We start from the raw sequence: 26,644 nt of genomic DNA, 5'->3' as shown, positions 1-26,644 counted from the left end.
TGGTACTATGGTGTCTCCTTCCATCTTATGAAGAATGCCTGCTGCTGCTAAATGAACCTTGCTCTGGGCATGCTCAAATACTTTTTTCTGAATGCTCAATGCTGTTTTTTAATATTCAAAGCAGATGATGTTACTGTACACTAGACCAATTCCTTTGCTAGTTTTGCTAGTCCCCCCCATCTTTTCTGGCCCCAAAAACTCCACCGCCTTGCATGTTGTGCAGCGCAAACTTTAACTGTCCATTTTAAGACAGGGGTAGTTGGTCTGTTTACGCTGAACTGAGCTACTGTCCAAATATTGTGCTTCCCACCCCTGACCTGTTGCTAGACATCGAAAAGTCTTCTGCATTGAAAGAACTGTCCTCTCCCTCTGACAAAATGGAGCAAAATGACAACGGTGGTGTGTTGAACACCCTGTTATGTGCACTGCCCTTTATATAAGGCGGCGTTTATATACACATTGCTGCTGATTGGGTAACACATCTGACACACCCACCAATCAAGACAAAATTGACCTCAAAGCCGTTTGCACTGTTGCCCATTAGTTAGCTGTTGCCACAGTAGCCTCCTGCCGCTGCTCTTGCTTGCTAGCACCGCAGCCGCCCTCCTGTCATCATCGTCATCCTTACTCGTCTATTAGAAGCATCATGCAACACTTTTCTTCTGAAAAAGAATAGCAAATCTAATTGTCTTTTTGACATTTTTTACTTTGGAGTTGCACACATCTGATCATCTCTGCTTCAGTATTCTCAATGCAGCCTGTTTTGTCAGTTTGGGTTTTTTTTTTGTCAGTGTATGTGATGTAGGCCTAATACCCAGCGAGCTTTTCTCTCAGTGTACTCACTTGCATCAACTTTTACATCTCCCAACTTTTTAAGAATAAATTTAAACTAATAAAGAATGTGACACTCCTCAAAAATTGAAAATTAAAATATATATTTTTATTTTATGTTATTATTTTTGTTTTTATACAACTAGGTACCAGAGCACAGGCAGTCAAAAACTGAGATGTCCCTGTTCCAGCAGGATCCAGCACAAATTAAGCCCTCAGCAAAACTGAAGACTCACTGTTTTAATCCCCTGTCACGGCAGAAAAAAAATCATTTTGCTTTTCCAGCAGAAACAATGCTTGGACTTGAAGATGAGAGATGCTCTGATTGAGTTCAGAACTCATCCAGAGGACAGCTACTTTATTCCTTATTGATTTTACTTAGAATCTGTGCAATACAGCTTACAGCACCTGTTTGATGTTTAGAAAAACACTGAACATTAATTATCATATGGCCCCAACAGATCCTGTCACTGTGCTGGGAGATACGGTATAAATAAGTAATTAAATTGAAAATTCTGCCATGTGTGTAAAAGGAACACATCGCTTTTCTCGATTTGGAGAACCACATATCAGTCTTGCTGTTGTGAGATGACTGAAGGTATTTAATCCACTCAGAGGAAAGGAGCATACATTCTACAAATAGTCATGGGCAACTTGTTCACCAAACAGTGCATTTCTGACATGGACATTTCTGCAAAACTGTAGATTAGATTAACTGTCTTGAACGACAGTATGGGTAAGACTTAGCTATTGACTCTGCCTTACTTGCATTACATTTTTTATCAAGGAGTAGCTTTGTTGCATCTTCTTATTTGACATAATATCTATTGGATTGATATGAGAGTGTGAGACAGAGTCTGAAAACAATTTTCTTATGCCCAAAGTATGAGAATTGGGCCCTGTACATGACTGAGGAGACGGAGCTGAGCTCCAGGGTGCGATTTGCACATCAGGAGCCGGAGATTTGTACATCAGCAGGATGCAGCCCAATTTAAATGCTGAATGTTAGTAAAGCTGAACATAGCACAGTTATCCACAGACCCATGTGTCATATGTACTGCCACAGAATAGAAGTATATTTGGCAGGGAAACACCACAGAGAGATGGCGTTAGACATGAACTCTTCAAAGCTGTTAATTATACAGTGTTTAATCAAATCCTTTACTTTTATTAACCTCTATCATTGTCCTTGTACTCCCTGGGGCAAAACATCATCCTTTCTTCTCCCCTGCTTGTGTTATTTTGGTGTCCAGTTTTAAAACAAAAATATATACATTTAGCATTTCCTCAATGACAGGTAAATCCCACCTCTCTCTCCTTGGAGAGAATTAATCTGATTGAACTTTGATGAGTGAAATCGGAAGGCTCTTCGATGTCCAGCCAGTTTGAGAGAAGGTCTGGGACGGACATTTTATTAAAGAAAATAATGTTTATTTATATTCTTTTTTTATAAACATATAATAGAAAACAATACAAGCAGCAAAGGCGAAAAGATGCTGTCTGGCTGTAGTAAATGTAAGGACAGTGACAGAGGGTAAAGACAGTAAAATATTCAATAAGAAGCTCTATGGTTTACAACTTTGTGGACTGTTGGTATTAGCCTGCTAGCCAAGATATTCCACAGTTTATGTTTATAACCCTACCCATGCATTTCCTGTCCTGCCTGCTTTTTTCCACACCACTCAAGTAAATTTTTCCTGACCAAATCCAGTCTACCTACACTTTCACAATCCAAGCATGTCCCTGTGACAGCAAATGGCCCGAGCCCAGCGATAATTCAAGTCCCATCCCTATGACCCGGCCCACAGTAACTGTTCAGGCTTTGTCACTGCAACAGCACTAGGACCCGCCCCTGTCATAGCCATAGGCCCCACACTGGTTACATTCCCAGAAAGCAGCACAGTTTATTCACAGAACCTCATGAAAAGGTGGTGCTGTAACCTTGGACAATGTGTACCACAGTAGAGCTCTACACAAAGCACTGGAGGGGTTCAGCACATGAATGAAGGATATCATAACACTAAGTCCTCAAGAACTGAATAGTAAGAATCACTGACCATATCAGTAGTTTTTACCATTGGAGCTTCCCAGAAAGCACCATTGACAGCTAAAATTATTTTATTGGCATTTTGGGCCTTTATTGGATTGACAGTTTTGACAGGAAATGAAGAAGGGGGGGTTAGATGTAACAAAGGTCTCAAGCTGGAATCAAACTGGGGACATTGTGCTTATGTGGTATGCACCTTAAAGGTTAGTGAAAGACTGTAAAATCCACTGAAATAAGCATGATGCAATAACTTGCTGGTAGGTTGTTGCTGAGATGTAGGGCTAGGTTGTGGTATATATATATATATATATATATATATATATATATATATATATATATGAGATATGGGATGAGACAATACTGTTTATATTGATACATAACCCGATTATTCCATAAAGCCGTGCCAGTGTTTGCATCTCTCGTCTCTCACACTCTCCGCACAACCCCGCCCCCACATCTGCGTCTGCGAGCAAACCAGGCCATACTCGGAAACAAATTATCCTGCAACATGGCGGGAGACACAGCGCCAGTTCACACTGCCAAAGATAATTCTAATTGTACTGTATTTTAATCAGTCTCTAAGTGTTGTTAAAAACAACTGAAGGAGCATTCCAGGAGAAAGCAGCGTTTTCCGTATTAAGGCTCTACTTGGGCAGTCCGTTTAGGTAGATTAAGACCCGCCCAGGTTGACAGAATCACTTGGTTTCAAGTTAGGTAAATCTTAAATTAGATCACTTTATTTCACTGTCTGAGGTGCGTGGGCTGCAGTAACTGATTGGGGACAAGAGGCTTCTCTGTGCCCGGCCGCGTAGCTAGTGTCTACCGAGAGCGTGCATGTGAGGTGTTTATGGGGCATCTGTAAATTGTAGCTACAGAAAATAACCTGGATTACACTCTTCCCCTCTAAACTACTTGAGTCTCTGCATGCAAATTATTCAAACGCCTCGCCACCCACCACCACAAACAGACAGCAAAATTTGTTTATTCAACAGAGAGTTATGGTCAGAAAAATTGCTGTATGGTTGAGGGTGGAAAATTTACTGTGAATCAACTTTATAGCAGTAACAATGTAAATGTTGAAAACATGCTATAGAGTCCTGTTTTCAACTCTGAAATACTAACAGTTATTCAGTATTGTCTCAATGTGCCTCCGCATTTTCTCTCCAAAAAATTTTAAATTAAATTAGGATTTATGAGTATCAATCTTAGGGATGTATGGGACAACTTTATTTTAAATAAACCATTTCTTCACTGTGGTGGATGCAACCTGTTTGGTTTTAGATGACAATGAAAACAAAATTATTTTAATGTACAATGATAAATGAAAAAATATAAAAGTTGATTCGGGAGGGAAATTACAAATTTGGAGAGCCAAGCCCTCCCCTGGGAAAAAATTATAAATTCAGCTGCCTCAGCTCCTCCAACGGCCCAAGGTTCTGATCATCTCTTCCCTTCCTTTGGAAAGTAAGTTTTAATCTTTTAAGTAAGAAAAATGCTACTCATAGCTGCATTATTGTCTCTGTAAATTGGATCATTGTAATAGTTGTGCATCTGTATAAAAGATTTGTATTTAAAAAAAAAAAGAGAGACTTTGTTAATGATATCTGTCAACAAATGATATCAGCGGTGAGATTATACTAACACACTGAAAAAAGAAGTGCTTAAATGAACATGTCTGTATCGATACAGAGCAATAAACAGAAAACTGTGTAAAACTCAACTCTAAGTTCTCACACTTTGTGTGATTAAGTTACAAGTACAAATTTTTACCCTGTCTTTACATCTGAATCAGATTGGACGATGACAATCCAGTCACAAAGCAGAGTCAAGTCAGGGGGCAGAGGGTTCTGTTGCCCGAAAGGTGTAGTAGATTTTCAAGATGGTTTACAGCGCGGCCTCTTCAGCGATCCAGGTGGGTTTAATTAAACTTTAGGATGCTGTAGAAAATAAACTTTTAATGTAAAGACAGGGTCAAAATTCATACTTGTAACTTCAACGTCACACACAGTGTGGGAACGTTGATTTTTACACAGTTTTCTTCTTTGTATCTGTACACAGATATTCAACCTCAAAACTGATTTTTTTCACAGTCACATTATTTTTCTAAATTCAAATCTTTTCCACAAATGCACATTTTTTTTCCAAATACAAACACATGTACAAACTTGAATTCATTGTGGAAACTTACTATACGTAGCTGTGCTGTTAAATGTCACCTTTAACGGCTGTGCGCAAACGAGTACAATGATACACTGATCAGGCTGAATGTGTGTGAATGGCTCAATGGTGTATATACACCAATTAGCCATTAAACCATTTAAAACCAGTTACCGGGAAAGTGGTACCAGACTTTTTGGACCCCACAATTATTGGTGACCTATACTTTATTTTTTTATTTATTTTTTTATTTATTTTTTACCTTGCGCAGTTTATTGCTTACCTTTGTACCATTTAAGGTTATTCACTGGACTTGAACTGCTTAAATTTCAATAAAAACTGGAAGAATGGGGTGTTCTAAAACTTTTGACTGGTAGTGTAAAATTTTTCATTTTTTAAGCATGTTTTGTTCTCCCTTAAGTTTGTTAGGTTTAAGATTAAGTTAATTTTTTTTTTTTTATTCATCACCTATATGAAAATCTGTTTTGTATTTTTTTGTCCTGTGCACCAATGACTTGAATCACGAGGTGCCCCCATTAATTCTGTATGTTCTATGATCAAATTATTGTTATTGTTGAGTTTTGTATTCCATAGACTATATACCTTTAAAGACAATGCTGTGATACAGTATATTCACTTTATACACTGCTCAAAAAAATTGAAGGAACACTTTGAAAACACATCAGATCTCAATGGGAAAAAAAAAAAATCATGCTGGATATCTATACTGATATGGACTAGGTAATGTGTTAGGAACGAAAGTATGCCACATCGTTTGGTGGAAATGAAAATTATCAACCTACAGATGGCTGAATTCAAAGACACCCCGAAAATCAAAGTGAAAAAATGACGTGGCAGGCTAGTCCATTTTGCTGAAATTTCATTGCAGCAACTCAAGATGGTACTCAGTATTGTGTATTGCCCGCACGTGCTTGTATGCATGCCTGACAATGTAGAGGTATGCTTCTAATGAGACGACAGATGGTGTCCTGGGGTATGTCCTCCCAGATCTGGACCAAGGCATCACTGAGCTCCTGGACAGTCTGAGGTGCAACCTGGCGGCGTCAGATGGACCGAAACATAATGTCCCAGAGATGTTTTATTGGATTTATGTAAGAGTGGGTGCAAGTCAATGGTATCCTCCAGGAACCGCCTGCATACGCTCGCCACACGATGCCGGGGATTGTCATGCATCAGGAGGAACCCAGGACCCACTGCACCAGTGTAGGGTCTGACAATGGGTCTGTCACATATGCTCAGGGTGAACCTGCTCTCATCAGTGAAAAAAACAAGGCGCCAGTGGTGGACCTGCATATTCTGGTGTTCTATGGCAAATGCCAATCGAGCTCCACGGTGCCGGAGCACAGGGCCTACTAGAGGACGTCGGGCCCTAAGGCCACCCTCATGAAGTCTGTTTCCGATTTTTTGGTCAGAGACATTCACACCAGTGGCCTGCTGGAGGTCCTTTTGTAGGGCTCTGGCAGTGCTTATCCTGTTCCTCCTTGCACAAAGGAGCAGATACCGGTCCTGCTGATGGGTTAAGGACCTTCTACGGCCCTGTCCAGCTCTCCTAGAGTAACTACCTGTCTCCTGGAATCTCCTCCATGCTCTTGAGACTGTGCTGGGAGACAAGGCAAACCTTCTGACAATGGCACGTATTGATGTGGCATCCTGGAGGAGTTGGACTGCCTGTGCAATCTCTGTAGGGTCCAGGTATCGCCTCATGCTACCAGTAGTAACACTGACCTTAGCCAAATGCAAAACTAGTGAAAAACAGTCAGAAAAGATGAGGAGGGAAAAAATGTGAGTGGCCTCCACTTGGAAAACCATTCCTGTTTTGGGGGTCGTCTCATTGTTGCGCCTCTAGTGCACCTGTTGTTAATCATTAACACCAAAGCAGCTGAAACTGATTAACAACCCTCTCTGCTACTTAACTGACCAGATCAATATCCTAGAAGTTTAATTGACTCGATGCAATACTCTGATTAAAAAGTGTGCCTTTAATTTTTTTGAGCAGTGTATATTTGATAGAATGTGATAATGTAAGTATAGTTTTATAAAAATTTCAAGGCACATTTAATACATTTGTAAATTCTATGTACATTTCAGATTGATGGTTCTGTCATTTACTTTTATGAAATAACTGTCAATTTCAAATTTTTAAAGACTTAAAGTTTCCTTGAACTTTATTTACACACATATTTACATAAATATTTAAATAATCAAAAGCGTTACTAAACAAACCAATTGTTACGCAGTATGCAGATACAATCTGTTGAATTAAACCTTTTATCCCCTTTGGATTACTTCAGTTTATCAATAATTCTCTCCTCTGATGTTTCCCAGATGCTCTGCTGTTATCAAACCCTGTTAAATAAGAACTCCATGGATACCTTTGTTATCAGTAACTTTAGACCAGTCTCTAATCCCCCCTTCATCAGTAACATCTTTGAAAAAAGTTTGCCATCAACTTAATAATCAACTTGTTACAAAAGGCCTTTATGATACTTTCCAGTATGGTTTCCAGTAAAATCACAGTACTGAAAAAGATCTTATCGAAGTTTGAAATGATCTTTGTATAAGCATAGATGCAGGCAAGACTTACTCTTCTCAATCTCAATGTTGCACTTGATAAAGTGATCACAAAATCTGCTGGAGAAACTGTAATATTGGGTTGAACTAAAGGGACCAGTCCTAAACTGGTTTAAATCCTATTTGCTTTACAGTGGCTTTTTTGTCTCTATTGTCACCATACAGAGTCCCACAAGGTTCAGTTTCTCTTCCCTGTTGTATTTAATCTCTACATGCATCCATTTGGTCATATTATACATAATAACAATATTTTCTATCATAACTATGCAGATGATAGCAAACTTTGTATATCTCTTTTTTTTCTGATGTTTTCCAAGCAATTGAGAAACTAATTTAGTGAGTTTTACTAGATTAATGACTGGATGACCCACAACCTTCTACAACTCAATGGAGATAAAACAGAAGTAATTGTTTTCGGTACTCCACAACAAAGGCAAAACATTATTGCTCCGTCTCAAATCAAAGTAGATATCTGGGTATAGTAGGGTATCTGGGTATTTACTGCTGTTCAAGTTGCATTGTATTTGTATTTTATTTCTCTGTATTTTTTTTTTCTTTTCATTGCATAACAAGTTAGTAGGCTATACAGATTGTGAGATTAGAATTCAAACTTTGCAGTACAACATTAAATACAGCACCAGACATAGTTTAATTTTAGTGGCTTTTCATCCTTCATGGGATTTTTCTTTAATAATTCTGTAAGTCTGAGCTAAAAACACAGACTCGAGTACTTTAATTAGCGAATTAAACTTTCCACTGGACAGAACCGAGCATAGTTAGCTGGGGTGGGGACAGATAAGAGTGAGATGGCATCCACACAGAACCACATTGGGCTGTGCAATTTGCTTGACCGGGCTGATCACCACAACACAGCGCTATATCTCTCCCTCTTGCTCTCTCTTTCTCTCTTTCTCTGATTCTCTCTGATGTTTTCTGTTTTGTTCACATTTCACTCAAATGTTTTTCCAGCCCCATACTAGTATTTGCAGTAAGAAATAATTGGCTGGGAAACTATAACTACCCAACGCACATTATTGCGCAGAGAGAAGATGACTCATCTGAGAAACATAAAGAGACAAACAAGTCCCCATCATCAAAAAACAGTTGCTTATCTGCGGATAACGTTATTTCAAAACAATTTGAGGAGTTATCAAATAGACATTTAGACATTTACTTAAAAATCATTTTAATATACAGGATGTTATACTCATGTTAATAGGTTCTGAAATGGATCTGAATGAAGTCTAATTTAAGGCTGAGAGATTAGGTGATTTAAATAAATTGATTATATGAGATGTAAATGAGATTTTACAATGTGTATGGAGATTCTCAATGAAAAGTACCATTTTTTAGCTTGGTTTTGATTTTTGAAAAGTGATGTATCCACATAACCTACAACATGTATGACAAAAGGGAATAATTTCAGGGTTTTTTTTCTTTCTTTTTTTAATCCAACATAATTTCATCATGCATGGAAACAAATCTTTCAGTAGATATCTGTTTAATGTAGTGCTGGGTTTTACTGAATCAGAACTTTCTCTAACAGTCTATTCTGTTTCAATGAGATGACACACATGTTAAATCTGATATGTTTCCAAATACACTATCATATTAGTGTGATGTTTCTTGTTTGTTGTCACTGTCAGTTTTCTTTCAAATGTACAGGGGGTAGACACGCTGACGGGAACACCTGCAAATTATGCAGTCCAATTAAATCAGTCTTTCCTTAGTGAACTTAAAAATCGTAAACTTTTAAAACTCAAGTCCAATTTTCCAAGTTTATATTGTCGTAGCAATATATTGTTAGACTTTTGACAACCCATCATGTATAGGTACTGTATATTTTTGTGGCTGTATATTATACTCTCCACTCATACCACTTTCTCCAAATTTTACTTCCCTAGCTCTATAATGGACCTGACGAGCAAGCTCCTCTGATTGGTACATTCTGTGGATACACGCCTCCCCCAGCCAACAGCACCACAAGCTCAGCCCTCACCATGGTGTTCAGAACAGACTCCTCTGTGTCCATGTCTGGCTTCCAGATGATGTGGTACCAGAATGGTAAGAGGGAAATGCCTTTTGTTGTTGTGGGCCAGGCCAGATCAAGAGGACATGTAATGCACCGATCAGCCACAATATTAAAACCAGTTACTGGTTTTATGTTGTGGCTGAATAGTGTAGATTTTACAATTCAAAATACACAATAAGCACATAAAATAGGACAGGCTGTCGGCAGCCATACTCCAGTTATCAGTAATTTGAAGAATAAGGGCTCTGTTGTTGTTAATTAATGGTCCTGACGCAAATCTCAGTGAGTATCCATGCCCAGCAAGTATGGGGTGCACCACCTGACTTTTGGTAATTTTGTTGTCCTCGTAGCATACCTGCGGCACACTTGTATACGGGGTCAGATCAGAAAGCATACATTATGTTACATAATGTAATGTGTTGGAGGCAGGGACAAAATATGGCCAATCACATTCACTACTTTCATCCCCTTTAAACATGGGGCTTTCCTGTCATGAGGCATTGACAGTTTGGTAATTCTGTAGAGAGTCTTTCCTGAGGGTTTTCCCATGTTGAAGATCCAGCAGTCACATTTTCCATGTATAGATTGTATTTGGCATTGTGATGATCCATACAAAATAAATCTGCACTGAAAATGTGACCTTGTGTTTTACAGGTTGTGTTTATTTTTTAAATTTCTTAAATTATTTTAAAAGTTTACAGTAATTCAGACTGATGAACAGTTAACTGATTAATCATCATTTTGCTAAAACTAGCCATTTTTCTGTAATGATCCTTTTTAAATAATTTCTTGGGGCGCCCCAGAAGCCAAATGGTGAAGGCCCAAGTCTCCAGTTTGATTCCGGCTAGGGGCCTTTGTTGCATGTCATACCCTTCACTCTTTCCACTTGTTTCCTGTTTGCCTCTACACCCAACTGTCCAATAAAGGCACAAATGCATAAATAAAATCTTCAGTTTCTTGTTTCACATCTAGTTATAGTTTAATAAACAATGATTCTACTCTATCACATCATTTTTATCATCACACAGCTGTATTATGATTAAAATACAAAGCTCCAGGCATTACTCCAGAAAAGATCACTACGCATGCAGCCTTTTGGATGGAGATGCCGGGAAAGTTCACAGTTTTCGTGGAAGTGTGTGAACTGTTTTCATTGTTTGCCCTGTCTGACACTCCCATTGATTGGCAATGCAATAAAAAATAGAGTAATGATTAATCATTAATCTCAACCAACCAAGTTTGATATGCAAGAGAGCATACTGGTTTCAGTGGTTACTTTGTAACAGTCTGGTGCTGGTTGCACAAAAACAGTAGCTCTGGCGTGCTTTATCATGGCAGTGACACCATTTAGACAATACAGATGGAACAGATACCTGCTGTCTTCAGATGGCTGTACCAAGAGTTACCAGACTACAGGGTTTATTCTGTCTTGCTAGCATTAATACCATAATCGGAATAAAAATATTTTTTCTGTGTGATCACTTGCCAACTGGTTGAAGAATACAGAATTAAAGTGAAACAGGCGAGCAAACAAAAAGGGAGTTTGTGTAATTCCAGAGAGGTTTATATGGTGGGGCTTGACCAGATAAAGTGAGAAAATTTTACACAACCAGGTGCACCTGTCCTTGTCATTCTTGTCACTAAGATTGCAGTACACCCCTTTCTGTAGTTCTCCTCAAACTTCAGTATTTGGTGAGTCACCAAGATACAACACAGGCACAGGAGAGGAAGTAATCTCAGTGGCCTCAAGAAAATGCCACTTACATGTGCACTAGAGTGCACATATAATCATCTAGTAGTTGTATGTTTTCTATGTTTCCCCATGCCCATGTTAAAATGTATGTTCAATGGACAGATGTTAATTCTGCACACTTGATTAGAACAATTTGAAACAGACTCTTTCTTCCCCTCTGACTGTTGTATGTCCCTGCAGGTTGTGGCGGGGCACCCTCTGGTCCAAGTGGCTCCTTCAACAGCCCAGACTACCCCAACAGGTATCCAGAAAACAAGGAATGTATCTGGTATATCACCACATCAACTGGCAACAGCATCACCCTCACCATCCATGAGTTTGATGTGGAGTTCCACCAAGACTGCAGCTATGATGTGCTGGAAGTAAGATATGGGCCTGTCTCTCTGCTAGGTTTTAGCTAAATCATTCACCATCTCTAGTGCTAGTGTACAGTGAATAGTTCATAAAAAACTGTTGTTTTGATTTGGTGCTAATTGGGTCATTGCTGTAGGTGGTATAAATTGAACAGGTGATTTCTGTAGTTCCACTTTTAGGTCGAATATGCATATGCAGTACAATGAAAGTCTTCTTCAAGATGAATTCCAAGCAACGTTCCTGAATACATACATACAATAGCATACAATAACATACAATAGCAACGTGGCTACATACTCTCTTAAGGGTTTTCATTGGTTAAATTTTAATTGGAGAGAAGACCATGTAACTCATTAGAGATGCACGTGTAAAATAACACATAGTGTATCAAGCCTCTGTTGTGTAATTTTCAACTGAGACAGTACTAGGAACAGCCTGAAAATAGACTAATAAGCTAACAATCTTTCTAAACAATTTAATATGAGGAGTTAAGTGAAAGATTTGTACAATTAGTCAACCCATCATTTTAAGTTTCAAAAACTTGAACTCATGATTAGTTTCTGAAATGGGTCTGAAGATTTTACACAAAGCTTGAGTCTAACTGAAGGACTTGTGTTTAAAGTAATGACTATATTGTAGTGAGCTAATAAGAAAAAATAAATAATGCAATACATATTTTTTTGTTCAGCTTAATCAGAAATTCAATTAAAGGAGAACAATTTCAAGTTTTAATTTTTACACTGTGGAGGGGTAAAACACTCTCAGTGAAGATGGCAGGAGAGAGGAAGTTGGTAAGACCATGTGTCAGATATTGTAGTAGTACTGTAGTATTTTACTGTTGAAGACGCTTAAGGTGGAGGTAAATTTAAATACTTAACCAATGTTTAACCTACCCAACGGTAAAACAGTAATCCAAAACAATGCATCATATTTTATACACTGATCATCGTCGATCAGCTACAGCATTAAAACCATTAACAGAAACAAGATCCAGCAGTCATCCATTTCTAATTGTGTGATTTTATTTGGCACTGTGATGATCCATACAAAATACATCTGCAGCCATAAAGTTGAAGCAACTGCCTGCAAAGCTCAGAGATAGGATTGCGTCAAGGCACAGATCTGCAGAATTGAAGGTTCCCAAGAGCACAGTGGCCTCCATAATTCTTAAATGGAAAAAATTTGGAACAATCAGGACTCTAGAACTCAGTTCAGTTCAATTTTATTTATATAGCGCCAAATCATAACAGAGGTTATCTCAGGGCACTTTTCATATAGAGCGGGTCTAGACCGTACTCTTTATAGTTACATTTACAGAGATCCAACATTCCCCCACGAGCAAGGACTTGACAACAGCCAAGAGATCATAGTACAGTACAGGTACAACATAAAGATGTATAACAATAATGAGACTAATAATAAAACCAATAATTACATATTAGTAATAGGGTGAATAATAATACTAATAAAACTAAATATAATAATACTAATGCCAATCATAATAATTGAAGCAGTGGGTGTTGAGCAGGATCATGGGGGCAGTAGGTGGTTTGCAGTCACAGAACCAGACTCTAGCTCCAGAGGCAGAAATACCTGAAGAAAGCAACAGGAGGAGAGAGGAGAGAGACAAGAAAGCACAAAACCACGGGAGAGAGAAGAAGTCAAGTTAGTAACGAGCACTGATGTGATATGAATGCTTACAGATGGAAAGGAAGAGGAGGAGATGTACATCATGGGAGGTCCCCCAGCAGTCAAGGCCTATAGCAGCATAACTAGGGGGTGGTTCAAAGCAAGCATGAGCCAGCCCAAACTGTAAGCTTTATCAAAAAGGAAGGTTTTAAGCCTACTCTTAAATGTAGAGAGGGTGTCTGCCTCCCGGACCCAAACTGGAAGATGGTTCCACAGTAGAAGAGTCTGATGACTGAAGGCTCTGCCTCCCATTCTACTTTTGGAGACTTTAGGAAGCACAAGCAAGCCTTTGTTCTGAGAGCACAGTGTTGTAGTGGAGTAATAGGGTACTATGAGCTCTTTAGGATATGATGGTACCTGACCATTAAGGGCTTTGTAGGTGAGGAGGAGGATTTTAAATCCTATTCTGAATTTTACAGGGAACCAATGCAGAGAGGCTAACAGAGGAGAAATATGATCTCTTTTCCTATTTCCTGTCAGTACTCGTGCAGCAGCATTCTGGATCAGCTGGAGATTATTTAAAGATTGGTTGGGACAGCCTGATAATAAGGAGTTGCAATAATCCATCCTAGAAGTAATCTAGAAGTAACAAAAGCATGGACTAGTTTTTTTGCATCTTTTTGAGACAGGATGTGCCTGATTTTTGCAATGTTATGTAGGTGAAAAAATTCAGTCCTTGAAGTCCGTTTTATGTGGGGGTTAAAGGACATTATCTCATCAAAAATAACTCCTAACAGTGGAGCTGGAAGCCAGAGCAATGCCATCTAGAGTAACTGCATCATTAGATAATGTGGTTGTGAGGTGTTGGGGGCTAAGCACAATAACTTCAGTTTTGTCTGAGTTTAACAGCAGAAAGTGTCTGGTCATCCAGGTTTTTATGTCATTAAGGCGTGCTTGAAGTTTAGCTAACTGATTGGTTTCATCAGGCTTCATTGACAAATACAATTGGGTATCATCTGCATAACATTTTAAGTTTATGGATTGTTTCCTAATAATGTTGCCTAAAGGAATCATATATAAGGTGAATACAACTGGTCCAAGCACAGAACCTTGTGGAACTGCGTGACTAACTTTTGAGTATATGGAGGATTTATCGTTAACATGCACAAACTGAAATTGATCTGATAAATAGGACTTAAACCAGCTGAGAGCGGTTCCTCTAATGCCAATTAAATGTTCCAGTCTCTGTAATAGAATATGATGGTCAACGGTATCAAATGCAGCACTAAGATCTAACAAGACAGTACAGAGACAAGACCTCTTTCCGATGCAATTAGAAGGTCATTTGTAACTTTCATTAGTGCTGTCTTTGTGCTATGATGCACTCTAAATTCTGACTGAAAATCCTCAAACTATTATCATGTAAAAAGTCACACAACTGATTCACAACAGATTTCTCAAGGATCTTAAAGAGAAAAGGCAGGTTAGATATAGGTCTATAGTTGGCTAAAACATCTGGCTCAAGAGTATACTTTTTAAGAAGAGGTTTAATTAGAGCTGTTTTAAAGGACTGCGGTACATAGCCTGTTAATAAAGACATATTGATTATATCTAGTAAAGAGGTGTTAACTAAGGGTAAAACTTCCTTAAGGAGCGCAGTTGGGATGGAGTCTAAGAGACAAGTTGATGATTTAGATGAAGACATTGTTGAAGTTAGTTTGCGTCAGTCTTCCTAGAGCTTGCCGCGTGGCCCAACTGAGCAATCAGGGGAGAAGGGCCTTGGTAAGAGAGGTAACCAATAACCCTATGTTCACTCTGGGTGAGCTCCAGAGATCCTGTGTGGACATGGTAGAAACTTCCAGAAGGACAACCAGTACTGCAACACTCCACCGATCTTGGCTTTATGGCAGAATAGTCAGATATAAGTCTTTTCTCGGTTAAAGACACATGAAAGCTTGCTTGGAGTTTGCAAAAAAGCACCTTTAAGGACTCAGACTGTGTGAAACAAGATTCTCTGTACTTATGAAACCAAGATTGAGCTGTTTGACTTCAGTTCTAAGCATCATGTCTGGAGGAAACAATGGTGAAGCATGGTGGTGGCAGCATTACGCTGTGGGGGTGTTTTTCAGCGGCAGGGACTGCTGAATGGAGCAAAGAACAGAGATATCCTTAATGAAAACCCGGTCCAGAGTGCTTGTGCCTTTTGACTGGTCCTAATTTTCACCTTCCAAACAGTACAATGGCCCTACGCAAATAATACAGGAGTTGCTTAGGGACAACTCTGTGAATGTCCTTGAGTGGCCCAGCCAGAGCCCTGACTTAAATCCATCATCAAACATCTCTGGAAAAACCTTAAAATGGCTGTCCAGTGATGGTCTCACTCCAACCTGACAGAGCTTAATAGGATCGGCAGAGAAGAATGGCAGAAAATCCCCAAATCCAGGTGTGCTAAGCTTGTCGCGTCATACCCAAGAAGTCTCGTGGCTGTAGTCACTGGTAAAGGTGCTTCAACTAAGTAGGCTACTGATGAAAGGGTCTGAATACTTATGTCTATGTGAAATTTCAGTTTTTCCTTTTTAATAAATTTGCAAAATTTTCTAAAATTCTGTTTTCGCTTTGCCATTATGGGGTATTGGGTGTAGACTGATGAGGGAAAAATTGAATTTAAACAATTTTAACACTAACTGACTTCCCTCAGGTGTATGGAGGCCCAGACCTGTCAGCCCCTCAACTGGCCAAGCTCTGCAGCACCACATCCAGCCCAATGCGTGTCTCCAGCACTGGCAACCTGCTCACAGTGCGCTTCAAGTCTGATGCCTATGTCAGTGGTCGAGGTTTCAATGCAAGCTGGGCTGAAGTCCCAGGAGGTAGGTGGACATCACTGAATACATGTCCATATGCCATATGTCAATGCTACTATTCCACAAAATATCGCACAATATTAGGTATGGGTATTATCAGGGGGACACAGTGGTGAATGTAGCTTGACATTTCATTTTTATAATATATGAGGTAACATAAGTAATAAGTTCATCAGAGAAATAAAGTCTTCTTGGGGAGGCAGGCATCATGCAGGGTAAAAGTCCCAAATTGTGATGTCAGTCTAACACAACAAACTTTAGCAAAACAAGTATCAGAGAAACAGGCAAACATGCTTTTGAAAGCAGAAGCTACAGAAAATGCACTGTGAGCTGGTTTTAGTTACTAGCATTAAATAATGGGTTCACATTTTTTCAGATCTGCCTAAAAACATATTGAGAAGCCCACATGTACACTGAAAGAGTTTTTTTTGTCTCTGTACTTGTTCCTCCTTTCCATTCTGGCCGGTGTAAGTGATGGGAACAAAATCCACAGTCCATGTCCTGTGCAAAAATACATTGTACAGTTAAGGTGAAGATAATATGAAGCTTCAGAATTCTGACTTGGACAAATAAAGTGGATCTTCCAAAGTGACAGTATTTTTGTTATGCAAATTCCCAATCTGGCAGGGAAGTAAGAAATATAACTAACTGAATTTTGAATTGAATAATGAATTTTATTTGGCATGTAGGTAAAAAAAAGGACGCACAGTTTCTCAAATCAGCAACTGTAGATGAAATACATGAGCCTTCCTGCTGCTGTGTGATGACTACAGGTGTTTAATCAACTGCACAGAAGAGATCAGCTATTCTTTCAAGTAGTTGTGGGAAATCACTCATCCAACCCTATCCTCTGGGAGAATTTCTGTTTATATATTACAAATTGTTTTCCCAAATACGTTGTGGTGACAAACATAATTATCGGCCATTATGTTCAAAGGCAACAATTTTTTAATAAATGAAGCGCTACATTTATAAACTACAACTGTGTCGCTGGAAGGTGGACGTAGTGGATGGCAGGCATACAGAATGCACAAGAATGACAACAGAGCCTGTGGGTTTGCATCGTGATTCCTATCTGTCTTTAGATTTAGGCATTTTTTTTGGGGGGGGGGGGCAGAGGGGTCCAATCATATTTAATGCTACACATTTTTTTGATCCAAAAAAAAAAAAAATGTAGAAAATCTGAAAGAGGTAAAAGCCAACATACATTAAAGGTGATTGTGATTTTGTAGAGGTCAATGTGTGTATATCTCTATCAACCAAAGCCACCAAAGGTGGTCTGAGCAGGTTTAAACGCAAACGCAATTTCATGCCAAAATGAGCACCATAAATTTCACTGCACCACCTACATTATATAAACATAGCCTCAGCTGCTCCTCTCCTACCACCTTGGTGCAGACCCATTCATTTAGTGCGATGTGTAGTGACTACTACACTAACATTTAAATTTGCAGTCGTTGAAAATTGGTGCACCACCTTCAATTGAAGGAAAATATATAAACCAGAATAATCAGTCTTATAATCAGAAGTAGTAAACTCAAAACAGGGATTTTTTGCTCTGCTTTGAAGAAATACACAAAACCACGACTTGGCAATAAAGGAGGGTTTTAATTATAGCTAAATGTCATAAGCAACTGAATAAATGAGACATTAATAATGAACACTTAATAAAGAGATGAGAATCAAACAGATGAATAAAGTTGAACTCATCACTTAGTTTGGCAATAGTGAAATGAAGTATGTAGTTTGGAGTTACCAGAGAACGGCAGAACGCTAGGGGAATAATCAGCTTATGTAGGACTTAAAATTAAGAGTTCAGAGCACTACCCAACATCAACTCTTGTCACAGACAGCAGAAGTTTTCTTCATTTGCAGTGTCATCATAGAGCTGAACCCCTTCCAGTTAAACCTGAATTGGCTGTTTCAGTGCTGGCTTCACTTGTGACTCCCAGTAAGGTGATGCTCCCCAGGATACAGCAGTTACCCAGCAATGAGGGTCAGGTAGCGGGGCTTATCAGATGACGTGATCTGGCGACCTCACCCAAGGGTTGATGGAGCAAAGTTTAAGGCTGGTGATGATTCTTGCAAGCAGGCAGAAGTTGGTAGGCAATACAGCCTTTTCTGGTTTCTAGGTCTGTTGAAGTTGTAGTTGGATAGAACTCTGCTTCACTCACTTCCCTTAACAAGACTGGTTGAATACTCTTGAATGTAATTTCACGACAAAAGTTCCATAATACTATCAGAGTGAGACTTACTGAATTGCAAAGTATATAAATGACTTAGACTCATTCAGTTTGGTTCTGACTTACAAATCAAGGCTTGTTTCACCTAAAAATTAAAATGTGCTCAGCCTAACAAAGAGGAAAAAGAAAATGCAGGAATACCAAGTCCAGAAAAAGTTAAATAAGACTAGGGAAAATGCTGGGTGAGCAGTTACAGAAAAATCTTGAAGCACAAAAAGCAAAAACTCTCAGAGAGCAAAAAAATAATAATGAAAAAAGAAGAGCCAACAAAGGCAGTCAGATCTTTTTATTGACCGGCAGGTCTAGTATATGTATTACAGGGAGAGAAATGGCCTTTCATGCCCAAATTGTAATTAGCCTCTGATGAATATTTATTCCTCTTGTTTCAAGGAATGGGAGAGGAATTGATCTGGAAACTTTCCTTATTCTAGGGAGATTAATTTCATTGAAGTTTTATGCGCACAGATCACATACTTCAGCTTATTACTATGGTCAATCAACAGTGATTCTAAACATACAGTAAATAGTATGTAATAGTGTATCACATAGAATATTAAGGAATGCATATGGTTTGAACAATAATCATAGTGAAGCACATCAAGGCATTATTCAGAATGATATACAAGACCAGTTAACTGTCAAGAATATTTTCAACACTACTAATAGATGAACAGGAGTTAAACGACATCTAATTTGATTTACAATATAATAAAATACAGTCTTAGACAACCAATAACTATACACTTCAGGATCACAAGGATTACAGAGACCCAACTATACATGGCCACTTGGTAGCAGTGTGGTCGCACTGCAAACAATGCATTAAGTTTTGCATTTCATAACTTTGCCATTTCGTTTAACTCAGCCGTTGGAGTTGAACCAATTTTCATGAAAATTGTTGAAAGTAATATTAATTGGATTACTGATTAGTTGGACAGGTAATTCATGTTATTTCAGACATGTGCTTAACCAAGGAGAAATATCAGTGTGAGGTAACTTCAGAAATGCATCTAAAATTTATAATAGGAGTCTGGAAAGTTTCTTATCTCAGAGACCACTTGGGATGTGTGTGTGTGAGAGAGAGAGAGTATGCAGGTGTATGTGGATGTTTGTGTGCATGTATAAGATAGACAGAGAGGGAGAGAGAGAAATAAAGAAAGACTGCAGATCATTATGTGTTTAATTCTGATGATTTTCCTTTGTGAAATATATTTCAGTCTGTTGGATGAAGCATCAGTCTCTGTTCCATGGGTGTTTTTACATTGTCTGGTCCCTCTCCTGGGATTCACAGCAAGGATGACCGCAAAAGTCATTGTTATCCTGCTGTCAATTTTTAGTATTTGTTATTTGGATGCTGAATAAAGGGAACTGCGATGACCCAGCTCACATCCAGGAAGGCAGGCAGGGACCTCTGCTGGATCTACCAGATAACAATGTTGTTAATACCAGCAAGTGTTAGAATTCTCATCTACAGTTATGATAGTATGTTTATTTTTTCCAGCTGATGGAACAAATCATCACATTTTGATGTTGTAATTCTACATGTAGCACAGATTTTATTGGATAATCCAGTGATTGCCATAGACTCACCTTTATTTATATACTTATTGCAGTTAGTGATTATTCAATGTACACTAAAAGAAATGTCAAACAAACTGAGGTCTGAAGAGTGCAATTTTGATTTAATCAGTAATTCTCAGAGAGCTGCAAACTGTATTTACAGTTTGGAATAGAGTTGTGCAGACTGTCATCTGCAGTGTAACCCTAATTCGTTGGTGATTTAATCCTTATTAAATGATCACTATCAGAATATGGACTTTATCATTCTATTTTTTACAAAACACTGACACAATGAAACACTACCTGTCACTGGTATTTACACATCCATCAAGTTTTATCAAGACTGAGACAAAAATTCTGGTTCTGACATTAAAATACATGTCAGACACTAGGAAAAGAACTAGAAAACTTTTTTCTATCCTGTAATTTCCATGCAGGGTCTGCACTGGGGGTGGTAGGGAACTGGATATTCCAGGGTAATTTGAATTTCTTGTTATGTTAAATGACTAATTGATTGTCCAACAAAAGTAATGAACATTGGATTGAACAAAAGCTCTCCTGGTTAAGCTGGCAAGGAAAAAAAAAATAGCTACAAAGTCTGTGTACTAGAATTGGCACTTGGTTGTCTACAACCTCCGCAGGCTAAGAGTGAGAGGAAGCAGTGAAATGGACAGCCATGGTAAAAGAATTGGTCCTTCCAAAGACAGGAAAACTGGGTAGAAAAGGAGTCAGCTGATTTTGTTGTATTGCCAAAAGTGAGATTTGTTTTGATTTAATGGTACATTTCTGTTACTTGGGGTGTATAATTGTAATTCTGCTGGAAACAAACAAAAAGTACAGGATACTGTCGCCATCATCACTATTGCCATATACATACATTGACATGGGCACAATACATCAGAGAAAAACTGCAGTTTTCCACCAACACCAGCACCCTTAGTAACCTTTAATTAACTGTCCTTTTCCTACAGGTTGTGGAGGCCCAGTCACATCTCCATCAGGGGAGATCCATTCTCCTTTGTATCCCAACAGCTATCCCAATAATGTGGACTGTTCCTGGGTCATCAGTGTAGATCCCCACCACCGTGTCTTCTTCAATTTCTCTGACCTGGACATTGAACATCATATCAACTGCTCCTGGGACTATGTGGCTGTGAGTGAATCATTAAGGAACATATATTTGTAGTTCAAGAGCATGGTGCCACAGCAATTCTTTTTGTTGCTGGCCTATTAGAGAGCTCCCAGACCCTATTTTATTTGTTTTTTGTCCATGGTTTATAAATGTAAGTGGTTGCATGTGGGTTAGTTTGAATCACTGATAAAGGCTAAATACTGGGGAACTCACCAACTAATGTAGCCTGTCATAGGCAGTGAATTGGGAAATACCTTCCAATAGAAAGTGACAAACTGTACCACCACTGCTTCTTGGATTACCTAAAGAATTGTAATCATCATTAGGCTGCAAGAGGCCATGGAAGTTGAAAAATCTTGTTCAAAGTGTGAGGTAATTAGTCCATCGACCTAGAAAAGCGCTATATACAGTTCTGACTGTAAGTATTTGGACAGTTGCACATTTTTTTGTTTTTCAGGCTTTGTGCTTCGTAACATTCAATTTGAAATAAAAATAATGTATACTACATTAAAGTGCAAGGTCTCAGTTTTAATTTGAGTATGTTTAAATTCTGCATTATCATGCTCTTATTATTCATACAAAAAAGACAGAGGAAATTATTTTGGCCTTTCCCCTGATTGTCAGCTGCCTCCAGTGACAATTCACAATTCCGAAATTAAACAAGTCTCTTCGTACGAAGTCAGTCTTCTGTTTTTTATATCAGTTATTCAGAGAGTCATGCTGTATTACAGTACGGTCTGTTTCAGCAGCCAGTCTGCGAAACTTAAAATTAATCTTTGTAATCACCTCCGAATTTGTTCAAGGATTATTGGCCGATTTAGAGTCCTTTGATTTGATACTACTACTTCTACTACTACTACTACTAATATTAATAATAATAATAATAATAATAATAATAATAAAAATAATAATACATTTTATTTATACAGCACTTTGAAAGGCATCCAAAGATGCTTTACATACATCGATCAACCACAATATCTACATCAGTTACCGGTTTTAAGGTTTGAATCAGCTAAGTGGAGGTTTCGTGCTGGGTTTTGATGGTGGAGGAGATTGGAGAGGTAGGAGGGGGTCGTGTTGTGAAACGCTTTGTAGGTGATGAGAAGGATCTTGAAATGGATGTGGTGGGGGATGGAGAGCCAGTGAAGGTTATGCATAATGGGGTCGATGTGGTCACACAGTGATCCTCTCCTGAACCAGGGGAGAGCTGTGTCCGTGATGTTGATCGTGTTCTAATGGGGGCCACTTGATGAAAACTGGAGGACAGTATTTCGTTATAATAACTTACAGGTATAGTGGGGGAGGCAGATGCAGGAGGATGTGATATTTTGTTGTGGACGGAGGAAGAGAATGAAGTGGGCGAGATATTGTTCTGTTGACTGAGTGATCGTGAGGTCACTGACCACTAAGATGGCCAGGTGGTCAGAGATGGCAGGGTCATGGGCACATACAGTAGGTTGTGGACAGTTAAGCAGGTTGAACAGACAAGGTCCAGAATATGTCCATGTTTGTGTGTGGGCAAATTGATATGTTGTGCAAAGATGAGGCAATGCAGCAGTTCCAGGATTTCTTCTGCAGTTTTGCAGTCGGTGGAGTCCATGTGGATTTTGAAGTAGCCAAGGAGGTTGCCAACTAAGGGAAGGATAGAGTAGAGCTGATTCAGAAAAGCTGACAGGTCAGAGAGGAAAGAATGGTTTGGTTAAGGGGGGTGGTAAATGACTGTGGTGATCGAGGGGTAGGACCAGAGAGTTTATATGTAAGATATTCAAAAGAAGAAAGTGATGGGATAGAGGTGGAAGTTGTCTTGATATTTTCTCTATAGATCACAGCAATTTCACCTTCCCGACCTTCTATCCAAGGTCTGTCGAGGAAGGTGAATCCAGTAAGTGTCATCTGGTTCAGTGTGTAATAGTCTTACAGTCATTGCCAGGTATCAGTGAGTCAGAGAATGTCCAGATGATGTAGTGGAAAGTAAATTTAAGACTAGAGCCTCTGTGGATGGGGCGGGGTTGGCGGAGAATTCCAGCTTCGTCCAAATGGCCATGTAGTCAGGTGGGGAGCTGGTGTTCAGTCTGCAAAGCTCTGCAGGAGTGTTTTGGTGAGCCATGGATGACGAGCCAGCCGTTAGCACTGGGCTAAGGTTAGCCCTGATCCAAGGATAGAAGCAGGGGTGTAGTCCACAGGAGAACCCAAAGGATATTGTACAACTAAACCACACAAAGACAGAGCTTTGGAAGCTTGCTAGGCAGTGGGGCCACCTGCTTGAGCCGACCCCAGTAGGTCTTGCTGAAGGTCTGGTAGCAGCAGAGTCTACACTGATCACCAGCTGATTCCCTGGCTGGTTCAATGGTGTCTCTGTCCAGTCACATGTAACCATGCGAAGATATAAATTAGTGGCAGGATAGCGAGGAGTGTAAAGTGCAGATAAAATGTTGATATGAAACAGAGGCTGAGGCCGTATCTGTAACTCAAACAGAAGCTTAATAGCGGAGCGGCAGCCAGCATCCGCTATCTTGCTTGCATAAACTAACAGGCTGCAGAACTCTTCTATACATCAGTCTATACCATTGCTTAACTAAGATCAGTGTGTTGCATAGTCTCTGATTCCAGAGACCATGAATCAAGAGACTATGATGTTTTATGTTTGATTGTTATGATTGTTGTCATTTGTTATGTATGACTGGGGAAAGTGTCAAATGTGTATTTTTACAGTTGGTTTGAGTGTCAACTTCTTAGATAGAATTGCCTTAGGATGCAAAATGAATTTCAGTCTAAGCTGACAATAAAGTATGATATCATATCAATACAGAAAGACTTGTATGGGAGATATAGTTCTTTTAGTACATAGTGTCCAAAGTTTAGGGGTTCAAAAGTAATTGGACAGATACACATGAGGTCTAACAAAACCATTATATTTAATATTTTGTGGAAGATCCTTTGCAGTCAATGACTGCCTGTAGACTTCAAGCCATAGACGTTAACAGATGCTTTCTATCTTCCCTGGCCTTCACTGCAGCCACCTTCAGCTCTTTCTTCTTGTGGGGCCTGTGCCTTTAGTCTCGTCTTAAGCAAGCAGAATGCTGCTCAGTCAGACTGAGATCAGGTGATTGACTCAAAAGGCTGGTTGCTTTGGCCATATGTTTAGGATCATTGTCCTGCTGAATGATGAAATGTTCTCCAAAGATTTTTGATGCCTTTGACTGAATCTGAGCACACAGAATGTTCCTGTATACCTCTGCATTCATCCTGTTGCTTCTGTCTGCAGTGAAATCATCAATAATTCTTTGTTCCAGAACTACCGGTCTCTTTCTGTAAGTTTTTGCCAACTGCAACCTGGCCTTTATGTTTTTGAAGGTTGCCAGGGGTTTGCATCTTGTGGTGAATCCTCTGAGGTTATAGTCATGAAGCCATTTCTTGATTGTTGAGTAGGAAACATGTGCACCTATGTCCTGGAGAGCATTCTTTACTTCCTTTGCAGTCATAAAGGGTTTTTTCTTCCCCAGAAAAATTATTATCTGTGTAATCCACAAGACCTTTGTTCCTCGGTTTACCAGGCCTTTTGCCATTTTCTAATTTTCCTGTGTGCACCTGCTTTTTTTAGAATGTAGCCAGCTGTGGATTTTGGCAGATCAACTACATTTGATATTTCTCTGATAGATTTTTGCTTTTGAGCCTCATTATCTTCTGCACTTACATGATCACCTCTTTACTCCTCGTACTGACAGACGACTCATCCTAAATGGCAACTCTCAACTCTAAATCAATCAATCTCTGAGCCATGTGGGAACTCTGTTGTGCATGAACTAACATTGAAATGGCACACAGCTGTCCAAGAAACATTTAGTAGCCAAGTGTCCAATGACTTTTGAACCATTCAAATTTGGGCATAGTGTGTTAAAAGGGCTATATCTCAAACACAGTTCTTTCAATCTTGCTGTAAACCTACTAAATTTAAAGCTGAGACTTGGCACTTTAATGTAGTATCCAATATTTTATTTCAAATTTAATTTACTGAAGCACAGACCCTGAAGTTTAAAAAATGTGTAACTGTCCAAATACGACTACAGTCTGGACTGTAAATGCAGTCTACTGGCCACTGACCATTTATTCTGAATTGATTAAAATAAAAAGTAAAGTAAATAATTTTAAAGCAACATAGCTTTACAGAAACCATATGTCTGTCCCTCTGTAGATCCATGATGGTCCAACCATATCTTCTCCTCTGCTGGCCCGTGTGTGTGGCTCAAGTCTTCCTACCTCCATCACCTCCACCCAGAACACCATCTCTGTTCGCTTTAGGTCTGACTCCAGTCGCAGCAACCGTGGTTTCAGTGCTCACTTCTCTGAGGGTGGGTCTAATTTAACTATTGTTTCAGTCACTTGAACATGGGTGAAATATCAATTCAACCAATCCATCTTTTAATCCATCAACCCCTTTTCAGTACTCACTTATGCTATGCCATATTCGGACTACACGACTTTTAAGATCTCAGAATTGCTGTGCTGCTTACACCACAAGACGTTTTTTGTCTCTGACTAACATGACTACTGTCATGTTAACGTAAGGATGCACAAAGCACACAACTGATCTCAGACAAGGTGTAGTGATTATAAGAAACATGGAAGAAACATGAATTGACCTTTATTATACTGAGAGGGTGAATGCACCACACAAATTTCCAGAGATCAACTGAATAAGCTATATATAACTAATAAAAACAATTTCTACAAAGAATTTTAGAAAAATAATATTGAAGAACATCAATCAGATTGTAAAAAGCAAACAAGTAGAGTGGGTTGTGTTGTGATAAACTTTAATTAGAATTTGACCTAAAAAAATTGCAAAATCACTACAGGCTACAACTGCAATCTTGATATTTTGTTTCTGCGTTTACACAGCATTCTAGTAAGACATCAGCTGTATCAATCAGTCACTTTACGTAAAAATATACTTACCACCTTAGCATCATTTTAGAGACCGAGGACACAAGCACTCTGTTTGACACAGCTTTACAATATTCCACTCCTTGATGCAAGACGAGCCCTATACCTGTTATTTCAACAACAAAGTAGCATTTCTGTCTCTTTCAGACCTTCTACATGAATTCTCATTCTGTAAGTCTTTGCCTCTTGGTCTAGCCATTCCATGTCTCATTGTAGGTAGGCCAGCAGGCTCAAGCTGTATGTTCAGGTGGCCAAGGGTTGGAAGACACTGACCATGTAATTTTGTATTTGTTTTAAACAGCCTGTGGTGCCACCATCATTACAGATGATGATAATGGGGCCATTGCATCACCAAGGTACCCAGCACCTTACCCACCCAATCAGAACTGTAGTTGGATCATCAGAGCACAGGAACCATGTGAGTTGCCTTATTGTTGTAAAACTCATTGTTGTATACATGGTGTTATACATGAAATGTTGTGTACTTTTAACTTTTGACTTGTCTT

General features: G+C 39.1%; 1 protein-coding gene across 1 annotated transcript in view; it reads left to right on the top strand.

The window, feature by feature from the left end:
- The window catches only part of cubn (cubilin (intrinsic factor-cobalamin receptor)), a 154,874-nt gene that overhangs the window by 67,697 nt on the left and 60,533 nt on the right, over nt 1–26,644 (top strand). The window contains exons 28-33 of the mRNA XM_040126653.1: nt 9,532–9,691; nt 11,593–11,774; nt 16,094–16,262; nt 21,031–21,212; nt 25,387–25,543; nt 26,440–26,556. Coding sequence (XP_039982587.1) covers nt 9,532–9,691; nt 11,593–11,774; nt 16,094–16,262; nt 21,031–21,212; nt 25,387–25,543; nt 26,440–26,556 — 967 coding nt within the window. The remainder of the gene's footprint in view (nt 1–9,531; nt 9,692–11,592; nt 11,775–16,093; nt 16,263–21,030; nt 21,213–25,386; nt 25,544–26,439; nt 26,557–26,644) is intronic.

The sequence above is a fragment of the Xiphias gladius genome, chromosome 5 (genome assembly GCF_016859285.1).
Source record: "Xiphias gladius isolate SHS-SW01 ecotype Sanya breed wild chromosome 5, ASM1685928v1, whole genome shotgun sequence".
NCBI lineage: Eukaryota > Metazoa > Chordata > Actinopteri > Istiophoriformes > Xiphiidae > Xiphias > Xiphias gladius.
Note: the sequence above shows the minus strand (reverse complement) of the source record. Positions and strands in the feature narration are given on the sequence as shown.